Raw genomic sequence first — 12,758 nt, 5'->3', positions numbered from 1 at the left:
ATCAACTTCAGATTGTTCTAATTCCATAGCGGCAGGCTCACCACTGGTGAGCTTTTTGTGACTTTTCCACATTCCATCAGTCACATTGTTTCCTATTTTCACTTATCATTTGAAGGAACCTACCCAAATCTTTTTTCAAAACAATGGCATACATGTTAATTTACTGAGTGAAAACTCCATTCAACAAAATGAGTACTGCTTTGATTAAGTGGGAGATTAAAGAATGGCAAAATATGTAATGCTGAGAAAAGAACAGAATTATTACTGTTTTCTCACTGTGCAAGAGTTATTCAGAAGTTGGCAGGCTGATTTTTTTTAAAAAGGCATATATGCAAGAAGCAGAAATTCCTTCCAAAAAGCCAGTAACATATTCTGTCATTTCAATTTCCACCAACATCTGCATAATTTCCCCCTACTCCCAAATTATGCAAAAATGTTATTCAATATCAAGAGTGGAACGCAAAAATGAGTGTTCTTTTGTTTGGTCTGAATATATGCTTTCGCCTGGAGGCAGTAAATGGATCCACATTGTACAAAGATCATTACAATTGCCATGGAGTCCTTGCAGTGATGAAGACTTTTGGAAAGATGCTTTGCATGCTATATTAGGGCACCTTACTTTATTTGGAAGGAGTGCCTTCTACTTTCAGCCAAAGAAAAAATTCCCAAGGACAGAGGATCCTGATGAAACCACTCCGGCGGGAAGGTAAACGCCGTTTCCGTGCGCTGCTCTGGTTCACCAGAAGTGGCTTAGTCATGCTGGCCACATGACCCGGAAGCTGTACGCCGGCTCCCTCGGCCAATAAAGAGAGATGAGCACTGCAACCGCAGAGTCGGCCACGACTGGACCTAATGGTCAGGGGTCCCTTTACTTTTAACTATAGTAATTTTTAACCGAGGGAAACGAAATATAATAAAACATTCCAGCATCCAGTTACTCTGTTACTCTGCAATGCCTTTCTCTATCCCTCTCCTTCCTTCCTTCCTTCCTTCCTTCCTTCCTTCCTTCCTTCCTTCCTTCCTTCTTTCTTTCTGACTTCCCTTCTTTCTTAAGTTGCAGAGATACACATATCTGGAAGCAAGTCACTCTGAACTGAGTGGGGCTCATTTCTGAATATGTGGGACCGTGGGACCATATAAAATATCTGCCCCTGGACGTAGCCAGGATTTATGTTGGGGTGGGGGGACAGGGCACCCACCAGTCATCATCCTCTGTCTGGCTCTGTCCAGCAGATACGGAATGAAATGTCTCAAGAGCAGTAGCTTAAAATTACTTTATTTTGAACCCAAGTGCTCAGAAAAAAATCTGTCAAATCCTTTCTATAATTTCTACTTTTAGTTAAGTGTTTTCATTCATTCATTTATTTGATTCAGGAGGGCAGCTGTCCCCCCATCCCCTAGCTATGCCCATATATCTGCCTCTCTTAATCAAAAGTAGTTCAGAAGGATTTATTTGATGACAGGAAGGTCCCAGCAGAGTCGCAGAGCAGCTCCCTCCGTGCTTGGCCTGCCCACACAGCTACCTCTTGCCACAGGTCTTTCCAATGCTTTGAAAGGAACAATAGGGCTGGGTGGGGCTGGGTGCAATTGTCTCTTAGAAGGATCCCTAGAACTGATGCCTACCTCTGAATAAAATTTGTTTGCAGCTGCAGTCAGTTAGTATCATACACATACAGAGTGACTGGGGAAACCCAGACAGATGGGCGGGGTATAAATAAATTATTATTATTATTATTATTATTATTATTATTATTATTATTATTATTATTATTATTATTATTTCATGAATCAACAGAGGCATTCTGAATTTAACAAGTATTGTCATAACTCCTTCACTGAAAGTTACTGAAGACAACCCCATGTGATCCTTTGAAACAATCCCTTTTATGCTGAAAATGAAAAGCCAAGATTGTGTATTTTAAAACGTTAACAAAAAGTCATTTGAGGACTGAGAATGGTATCTCAAACAACTTGTTTATTGGGCTGAATTGGCCCTTTCAAGCAACACTGTAGGTTGATCTATAACAATGAAAATCAAAACCCAGCACCAAAGAATATCTTTGATAAGAATTGCCTGCCCCTAAAACCACAATGACAGCTGAACTGAAACTCCAAATGAATGGGGTCAACATCTTACTACTGGAAATTCAGAAAAAGATCTGAAACATACTTTTGGAATTGATTTCATAACAGCCACATGAACTAATTAAGACAAAGAAATGAAGACAAATAAATGAAAATAATGCATTTCTAAATTCATATGAGCTAAGTCATCCAGTCATTTTAACCATGCCCTGAACAGAATGCCACATAATAAAAAGGTTTGACAGTCCCTACTGGTTCCAAAAAAACTATAGACTATTTTTCTTGTAAATATTCTTTTTCATAGATGGTAAAATCCTGGTACCAACTGGACAGCTTTCATGACTATTTCAGATGTGAATTCCATGACTTCTATATAGAAATAAATATTTAGGTTCATATTTTAAAGTGAATATTTTATCCATATGGTAATTGTATATGGTTTTATTGTTGATATTGTTATTGTTAATAGCTTCAGGATGATTTATAGGATGATAATAAAAATAAAAATGATAATAAAGTCATTGTTTTTAATGGGAGTCAATGTTCCCAGAGAGTGTTCACAAAACTGCAGAGGAGGCAGCTGCTACCTTCCCAATATTGCAGGATGAAAATCTTTGAAAACATGGCTCAAAACAATGGCTTGTGGTGCCGGCAGCAATATCTTGGGGAGACTGTTAAGTTTTCTCCTCATGACTGACAATTCAAGTCACATGCAGAAATGTAGATATTGTATTCAAGTCCTATATGTGGGAAAGTAGGCATCTGCCTCAACTGAGCCAAAATTTTGTTTTCTTACTATTATTCTTTCTCTTCCTTAGTTGTGGTTCAAAAACAGAGATTGCCAGCACAGAGTTTTGATTTACAAGTTAGTAGCAAGTTAATAGCTAGGCTGATGAAATGAAAGGAAGAAGCTAAGAGCAAATGAAAGGAGAGCAAATTTCAGAGACAATGCAGAAGTCCCCCCGCACACGGACGCACGGACGCACACCCCAAACTGGTGTTGGGAGGGAGTTTCAGCTATAAACACTAGAATTATGCACCTAAAGGATGCTGGAATAAGATGTATAATTAAAATTGCCATTACCATTCCTTGGTGAGGCAGCTGGCTTTTCACTTCTCGGCATCCTGGCTGTATTTCACAGGGCTCTTGGAGCTGCTGCCTTCCTAGGCAATTACCAGGATAAGTAGTTTGAGATAAAGTATACAGCACATCAACATACTTATGTCTGTCGGCGAAAGGGTGCCGGTGGCGTTTCATTCTCTGAAACATAAGAAGGTACTAATTTCCTGAGTCATTCATTTTTCATGAATGTTTGGTTTGCCATTTAGGGGTAGTGTAGAAGAGTCAATTGGTTTGGAGGGTATGTCTTGCCCTGTCCCCCCGACCTTTCTAGCAGGGTGGGAATAAAACTTCTTACAGAACCACAAATCTCACTGGAAGTTGGCACACAAGGCTGAACCATATTATATTGCTAAAGTGTTTATTTCTACAAGAGAGGTCTAGCCATTGACCCGACAGAACACAGAGACACATTAAAGTGAAAGCTAGGAGTACAATTCACCCAAGGGTTTAGAGCCATTTTGAGAATGGCTGTTCCAGTGCAATGTCACAAACCCAGGACAGGGAAGGGCATAGATGGGTGGTAGAACATCTGCTTAGAGAGAGAAGGTTCTGGGTTCAATCTCCAGCAAGTCAGGAAACTTCAGCATGTACAGATTTTCTCAGCCTTGCATAGCAATCTATGCGGGCTAAATTTCCCTCTTCTATATAAATGTTAAAGCTACAGGATCCCTGTCCTCTTTCCCTTCTGGTTCCCCTTGCCTTCACGGGAGGTGGCACGGGAGACTCACACCAAGATGAATGTGCAGGGACTGCCCCATTCATTCCTACAATGTTAGACCATTGCAACTTGATATAGTACCACTCTGGTGTCTTCTGAAAACCAATCAGAAAAGGGGGCAGGGTCCATACCCCCACCCATACACATGATGCAGTCTAAGTCTGTGTGGGTGTCTATGAAAGTAAACAAAGAGTATCAGTTTTTGAGCAAGACATAGGGAAAGAGTCTGACAGCTGGCTTTGGGGATCTGCAAGATCTGGAAAGGGACCTTTCCACACCCATCCAGGAGTGGGTGTGGGGCAATGAATTTTGGCTCTCCACTGGTGTTTTTAAGCTGTCTGCCTCCTCTTATGTGCAACCAGTATATTTGTAAATAAACTCAATTGCAAAACAGAACACCATAAACCTCAGTGACTTACTTAGAAGATATAATATTCATCAGGGTGCTGTGTCCCCTTTTCACCCAAAGTCCTACCCTCTCTTAGGGCTGCAGCACGGCTTGTGGGCTACTGGTGCCCCATGGAGCACACACTGGGAACCCCTGCGATACAGAATCTTAAAGGAAAGAGGGACTTCAAGAGGGGAGGGAATTTTGGTGAAAAGCGAAGTGGGGCACCCCTCACCTTCCATTTCTCAAATACCATGTCTTACCAGAGGCTGCTTTTTTCCTCTTTGCCCCTCTATTTTCCTCTTTGCCCCACCCCGCCCCTCAATTTTTTTTACTTATTTCCACTTCTAGGCCCCAGCTTCCATGCCAGGTCTACTGGCATTGGGCAACATGCCCCCTGGTTTGCCCCTGCCTCCTGCCCCAGCATTGTGTTGCGGCATTACAAAGCCTCCAGTGAGGGCTGTATGAGGGCAACCTTACATTTTAAAATAGGAAAATGTCTTCTCTCATTCCAAATAATCTGAGCTCATGGAATTTCACAGTCGTTGGAGAAGTGGGAACAGCATAACAAACAGTTATGCCTTATTTCCTATCAAATATTGGACTTCATGCACCAACAACCCCACATCTTTTCCTAATAATAAAATCATTTTTAAATAACAGTGATCCCTAAACCCTCTTCCTTTCTGCTATGATGAATGTAAACAACAACAACAAAACCTTTCTTTTGGAGGTTGAGGGGAGGAAAACACTTTTCCTTTTTTGATCAATCCAGTCCTAAAACACAATAATTTCATCTCATGTTACATCCTTTCTGTTATGTACTGAGCTGAATCCTAGAACAATAGGATCCAGAATGCAGTAGTCTGATTGGTCCGCAGGAGCCACCCAATTCAGCTCCAGGTGGAAGTGAATCAGTGACCTGATTGGCCAATCAAGCTTCTGGAGGAGCTAAATTCACAACCTGATTGGCCTACAGGAGCAGCCCGGCATTAGCCAATCATGTGGGGCCCATTGTGTAAATAACGTCTATATAGCTAGACGTTTTGGGGAAAGTTTCATTCATTGCTACTATGAGCTGAATAAAGAGCATGAAATTCACACTCGACTCCGAGTATAAGGCACTTTCAAATTCTTTTGAGAAGATTTCATCCCCTTTGGTCAAAAACTCTTCTTGGTTCAGATTTGGTAACAGCAGTGTTGAATGAGCTGTTAGCTGTTTCTTAAGATGTGCTCACACACACATATGAGGTAACTGCTGGTTGACAACCAAACCCAAAGAGTACTCATAAATGGCTCCTCAGTGTCCTGGGGAAAAGTGACAAGTGGGATGCTGCAGGATTCTGTCCTGGCCCCCCTTTTGTTTAAGGTCTTTATAAACAACTAGGATTAAATCAAATGTGCAGATGACACCAAACTGGGAGGGGTAGCTAATGCAGCAGAAGACAGTATTAGGATTCAACATGACCTTAACAGATTGGAGAACTGGGCGCAGGCTGACAAAATGAATTTCAACAGAGACAAATGTAAGATTCTGCACTTAGGCAGGAAGAACCGGATGCACGAATATAGGATGGGGGACACTTGACTTATTGGAAGTACATGTGAAAAGGATCTAGGGGTTTTGGTGGACCACAATCTTAACATGAGTCAACAGTGTGATGCAGCAGCAAAAAAAGCTAATGCTGTTGTAGCCTCCATCAACAGAAGTATAGTGTCCAGATCAAGGTAGATAGGGCTCAAACCAGTAGCTTCAGATTACTAGAAAGGAGATTCCTACTAAACATCAGGAAAACTTTTCTGACAGTAGGAGCTGTTCAACAGTAGGTGTTGTGAACTCTCCTTCCTTGGAGGTTTTAAGCAGAGGTTGGATAGGCATTTGCCAGGGATGATTTAGTGGAGATTCCTGCATTGCAGAGGGTTGGACTAGATGACCCTTGGGAATCCCTTCCAACTCTACAATTCTATGATTCAATTTAATAATGTCAAGTTTCTGTACCTGTGTACACTAATGGTTGAGTTGTAAACTTGTAGAGTTATTCAGGTACCTAAGTACATAGCAGTTGAGCTGTGCATATACCTGTGTCTGGTGTAACATGAACAAGTCTTGAGACTCAACTGAGTATCAAGGTTCTACATTAGATGGACAGATATGGTCTTTATTTGTTTCTTTCAGAAGTGCTCAAAAAAAACCCCCAAAAACAGCAAAGGTACAAATATGAATCCCAGCTTCTTTTTAAATTCACACCAGCAGCATACAATTGTGAAAGCAGAATGGCTTTTCACTTAAACTGGCAAGCCAAGCAGAATATATTTGTTATTCCACGGCAGCAAGAAATGAAACCCTCAATCGTGGAGCTGGTAGCTAACCAGGAAAAAAAATCCCAGCCTCATCTGCTCTTGTGCCCTTCAGAGCACCTTGAACTGCAGAAGCAGGTTCTCACGACATGAAGATTGACATTTATCACCTGCTAATTTCTGCTCAATAACCAATTTATTAATCTCAAAGAAGCTAGATCCAATCAGCAGGGGGAGGGAGTTTTGTTCCCAAATGTGAGGCCAAATTAGGGAGGAAGCAATGGGAGCATAATCTTGAAGAGGAGCTGCAGGAGAATGAGAGGAGAGGAGTTCTGGTGCAGTCATGGATGGGGCCTGGGAGAATGAAGGCCAGATTGGGCCTGGCTGCCAGCTTAGTGAAATGTCACAAATAGGCTGGGAGCGTTCAGAGATTTCTTTGCACACATATGTACACTGAGCGCATGGTGGGGGACAAGGCCCCCTGGCCACACCATTCCCAATGCCAACGTGCTCACCAGCCACATACACCCCCCAGTGGAGCATAGGAATGAAAGTAGCTGTCTTAGGCCAAGTCACAGCACTGGCCTATCAGCTCAGTGATGTATGCACTGGCTGGCAGCAGCTCTCTAGGGTTCCAGACAAGAGCCTTTTCTCAAGCCAACTTGGAGGCGCCAGGGATTGAACCCAGGACCTTCTGCCTGCAAAGCAGATGCTCTGCCACTGAGCTGTAGCTGAGAAAGGACACAATGTGCACCTGGGTCACGGAAGGTCCTTCTTCATTCTGCATGCACAGTCACCAGGACAGCAAGACAAGCAGACATGTCAGCTCCAGAAATGAGGCTAGCAGGCTGCTCCCATCGCTCCCTCATGCATCCGGGGGTGGGGGGGGGCAGAGGAGCTCTCCTACAGGCATACACACAAATCTCATTTGGGGATCAGACCAGCACAAGAACTTGTCCTGCTCTGAAAGCATCACTTGATCTCTTGTCACTTGATCACTCAGCACTTTGTGAGACACAGCCAAATGTATCAGCTGACTCATTTGGGCTTGAGGTAGTATGAAAGTTGTCTCTGAGGCATTTGATCTCTGGTGGCTTTTTCACACATGCAGATCCATTGCTTGATGCTGCAGCTGCCAAAGGATGAGCATGGAACCAGCTCTAAGCCTGTATCTCCCTGCATTTCCCTCACTACACGATACACATCAGCTCATTCATCAGCCCCTGGAATTAGGAAGGGCGTGGCAAGCTGCTAGTCAACCACGTTTCTGAGTAAAGGTATGTTCTTCTACAGCATACAGCACACCATGAATGCTTACTTGGTCCATTTGTTCCTTTGTAGGATTTCTATTCTACTATTCTTTCAGTCCCCACAGTGGCTTTCAAATACAGTACAGGACAATAAAATGCTTGTGATAAAGCAGATAAAAATGATGAGAGCAGCAAAAGCAGTCAGCAACAGCTAAAAGCAGCACAAATAAACACATAAAGCAGTAGAGATAGACAGCAGCAAGAAGCAAATCAATATTGTGATTAAGGGCTGATGTAGAAATTGGGGTTTGGCTTTTGCTGTCCAACTCCCCATGGGACTCTGAGTCCCCTAAATCTATGACCAGTCAGAGCAGAATGGATGGAGGCAGGATCCAGTGGAAAGCAAAGCAAATACAGTGGTACCTCCAGTTGCAGACAGATCTGTTCCAGTCGGATCCTGAGATTTCTGCAACTGGAGGGACTGTTTCTGTGCATGTGCATGTGGCAAAACCCAGAAAAATACTTCCAGGTTTGCTGCGTTCTCATCCTGAAGGATACACAACCGGAGGTGTGCATATCCAGAGGTACCACTGTGTTTATTTTTCTGTTGCAACAGAGTTCCCTGCCCTCTTTTCAAGAAGGGAGAGACCCTGAACAAAAGTGTGCAGGAACTTTTAAAGACTTTTGACATTGGCCAACCCCCTTAGCCAAAGACCATCCCCAAATCATCATACATGCATCATAGGAGGCGGTCTACTGCAGAAATCATGTCCACCAGAATACTGACTGCATTATCTGGACAGCCTGGCCATTCTTTGGTGATGGATAATACTTCAGTTCCTGAATCCAGGTCACAGCCTCACTCTATTCAAACACAGATACACCCTTAAGACAGCATTTGTAAGCAAACAGACAATGGGGAGGCTTTCCCCATTTGCCTCCCTTTGCTGCAGAGGAATATTTGAGGTCACTGGGAGAGTCAAAACAGCTTCAGGATTGCTCTCCTGTACTATTTCAGACACATTGTTTATATATTTAGAATATTTTATGAATATTTATTATATATTTGAGACCTTAAAATTCTTATAACAGACCTCAGGTGAACATGACAGACTAAAAGAAAGTAGGGATAATGCCAGATGAATAATCCTGGTGTAACCAGAGTGATGTTGCAGAAAAGCTTCTCTACACAATCTCTGGAGACTGGGGTGTCCAGGGACCAGAGGCGGAGCTTCATGCTCCAGCACCGGGGGGGGGGGGCGGAGAGCAGGCGGGGCAGGGCTGGCGTGCACCCAGGGGCATGATGCGCCTCCTGCAGGGGCGCAGTGCCCAGCGCGGGCGGGGGGGCAGCCGCGATGGCACCCCCACCAGGATTGCGCTGCCGGCGGCGGTGCACTCCCCCCGCACTCCTCTTCCTCTGCCAGGGACAGGGACAGGACTCAGTGAAGACTTTAGAGTAACCCCCTAATTTGCTGTTTACAAATGGAAGATGGAAAGTGACCCTAAGCAAATATAAGATGTGTTTATTTTTCCTTTAGGCCACTCATTTTGCTGGTTGCAAAAGGAGTGACATGGGGAAAAGACCTTTGATAGCTGCTAAGCTGACAGTGAAAAAAAGATTAATATCATTAATAAAATGAATAATACAATGATTGATATCATTAATTAAACACTCTTCTGGAAAAAGAAAAAGAAACAACAGGTGGTCCCTCTGGGCCTCAGAACTGCTAAATGAATGAAATTTTTTCAGTTACAGGTGGTTGGGATATCCCCAAGTTGTCAATGTTCCTATGGATGTGTACCAGAAATTTCCAAGAATCGCTGTACAGCCAAATGAGGCGTGTGTGCCGGCCAATTGCAAGGCTCTTATTTCGTAAGAGGAATGTGCTTCACCTCCTGTGATCTCTGCTGATGGCATTGGATGGAGGAAGAGTGTAACGGGATGCATGTTTCACTGCTTCCAGCAGGTGGTGATAAATAGCATTCATTGCTCACAGTTCAGGATTAAAACAAACGAACAAAATGTTTTATAGTGTAATGCAATTTACTGCAACCTGATGTTTGCTGTGAATGCAACAAAACACTGACTTGGGGAAATACCAAGCATGGCAGTGGCTAAGAAATGCCCTCAGTTCTTTTTAAATTCATTACTCATTTTAAGCAGAGCTGTAGGTGGGATGGGGGTGTCTAGCCAGGGTTTCTGTCCCAAATGAAGACCCCAAAGGAGCGCCATTGAGGCTCCCAGCATGCCTGGGCTTCAGCCGGGGAGAAAGATGATAAAGTGAATGGCAACTGGTTTTTTGTTTTTGTTTATATTATTATTATTATTATTATTATTATTATTATTATTATTATTATTATTATTTCTAAGAGAACCATAAAACAAATATAAAACAGATCAAAAACATGAGAAACAAAATCAGTTATCGTAGCAACAGTAAAAATACAAAAAGCAGTAGATATAAATTCAGCCCAGGATTTCCTCACCAGGCTGAAGAAGGCTCATTTACAACGCAATGCAGGGAGAGTTGGAAAATCTGGAGAGGCTGTGTGGCTCTCCCAGTGAAGCAGAAGACGGGATCCCCTGTGGGCAGAGCCGTCTTTACCCGGGGTGCAAGGGGTGTTGAATTCTGGGGGGCGCCTTAGACTTTGTGCGCTCATTTACCAAAGACGCACTGCGCCAGCAGCGGCGCTTGTCATTCACAACAGCAGCACTTGTCAGACTCAGCGACGGCACTTGTCATTCTCAATGGCGCCGGGCACACAAAATTACCTTTTACATCCAAATATTATGTTACGTATTGCATTGAGCTGTGCTGCTATGCAGCGGCGGGGACAGAGGCACCTTTGCGTGTCGAGGTCCCCAGGGCCACCCCAATAACTCACACATCACACAGAATTTTTGTTTAAGGTTTTTGGCATAATTTTGGCCACAACTTTATTAAAATACAAATTTGTGAGTGGTTGCTTAGGCATTGGTTGCGACTATCTGCCCCCACCATGGGGGACAGACTGACATTCCGTACGATGCGAAAGTCAGAATGGGGGTTACGCGGAGCAGGGAACCTGCCCTCACCCCAAATGCAACCAGGAGCTCATTGCTATGGCCCGAGCCCCCTTGACAGAGTGGACAAGCAATAGTTAGCCCCCAGTTCCTTTAACGGAATCCCTTGCAGCAGCAGCAGCATTAGAGGGGCAGGCACAGCCAATCCATGCCCCTCAACCAACCAAACCATAAACCAATGCCTAACCCCAACCTTACAAGTTGTGATGATTTGCTACGCAGTAGGCAAAAACCAAATGGCCCCAGCCAATCAGCCAGATGGACAAAATTCCTACCAGGCCCCCGCTCCAAAGCAGACGACCCCATGACAGGCATAGCAAGGTCAAAGCGAACAACCCTATTCTAGGGAGGGAGGGACGGGCAATCCGCTGCACGGGCGAAAAGAGGAAGCCCTAGCCTCGTGCAAGGAGTTTTAGCATTTCTGGCTGTCAATCAATAAATGGCAACATTAATTTCTTCCCAACAACAAGGGAAGCCCCAATCGCATCAGTGGCCAACGATCAGTTAGCCCGCCCCCAACTTTGGAGTGTCCTGGTGGCCCCCACCGCAACACGTGCTCTCCATGAAGGAGAACACGCTTTGACACGACTGATGTTTCTCCTAAGTAGGTGCCTAAACAATATTTATAATTTTAAGTGTGGTGGTGTTGTATACTTCAGTATAAGTGTATTGTAAATAAATATTTACAATACTTTTAAGAAACAACTTGCTTTTACTGGAAGGGATGCTCATTTTCCCTTTGGTCATACAGTCATAATACTTCTTAGGATTCCTTTGTATTTGTATTCAATGATAGATTGCCTGCTTTTTATGCCCTTTACAAATAAATGTGATGGTGTGTGTGTACATGCGCGCACGCGTGTAAACACACATCCAGGTGGTGGGGTGCCAATCTGGGTATTTGACCTGGGTGACAGAAAGCCTAGTTTTGCCCCTGATTTTAGGGTTGAATATATTTTAAATGTCTTGCCTCTGGCATTGTTCTTCTGTTCATGGAAGGGTTCCTGATTCAGCAGAGATCTCTGCTAAGGAGGGGTGGGGGGAGAGGAGGTGATTTTTGCCAATTCCACACCCTCCCCCATGCTGCCGCTGGCCCGTCTAACCAAGATGGTGGCTGGTTTAGCCGTGATGACAGCCAGGAGTAGCAGCAGAGGCCGGAACTAAGGTTGGCACCAGAGAGCCTCGGTTTTGGCTTCTCTCCATTTCTCCATCTTAAATTCAGTTCTCCATATTTATACCACAATTTACTCCCCAGAAAAGAAAAGTCCTTATGAAAGCTGATAGGCATTTCCATGCAAATTTCTCCTAACAAATGCACTTTGGTGTGTAGTGTCCTCTTATATACACATTTTTGCAAAGCAATTCCACCTAATACATTTTTTTGGTATATTTTCTCTGTCATATGTATGTTATGCATGCTTTACCATAGCCTATGTAATTTTGTCCATGTTATCTGGCTGGAGAATTGCACTGCAAACTTCAGAGAGTATGAATTTTGAAGGATGATTATAGTTCCTTTTGTGTGTTGTTTGGAAATATGTGAATTAAATGACTCTGATTCCTCCCCTTCCCTGGCTGGCAGTGGCCTTTCTGTGGTGTTGGGGTTTTGGTTGGACACCAACCCCAACCCTGGCTCTGAAAGCAAAGCTAATGCTCACTACCCTTAATCTTCTGTGAATTGGGAACTGTGACCATTCAGTTTCTCATGCAATCTGTTTGCTCCAAACCCCCCCATACACTTTTTTTAAGGAAAGAAGATGCACCCCTTGCCTACGCCATGTTGAAAACAGAAAGATGGCTGTTTCCCTGGGCTACCCCCAACAGCAAGTTAG

The 12,758-nt window shown here is 43.7% G+C and overlaps 1 protein-coding gene across 1 annotated transcript in view; it reads right to left on the bottom strand.

The window, feature by feature from the left end:
- The window catches only part of TMC1 (transmembrane channel like 1), a 49,254-nt gene extending 45,350 nt beyond the window's left edge, over positions 1-3,904 (bottom strand). Inside the window, exon 1 of the mRNA XM_081930493.1 lies at positions 3,170-3,904. Coding sequence (XP_081786619.1) covers positions 3,170-3,209 — 40 coding nt within the window. The 5' untranslated portion in view covers positions 3,210-3,904. The remainder of the gene's footprint in view (positions 1-3,169) is intronic.
- Between the last annotated feature and the right edge of the window lie 8,854 nt (positions 3,905-12,758).

Source organism: Podarcis melisellensis (assembly GCF_964234715.1).
Source record: "Podarcis melisellensis genome assembly, chromosome: 11".
NCBI classification, from domain to species: Eukaryota; Metazoa; Chordata; class Lepidosauria; order Squamata; family Lacertidae; genus Podarcis; species Podarcis melisellensis.
The sequence above is the reverse complement of the archived record's forward strand: the minus strand, read 5'-3'. Positions and strand labels throughout refer to the sequence as shown.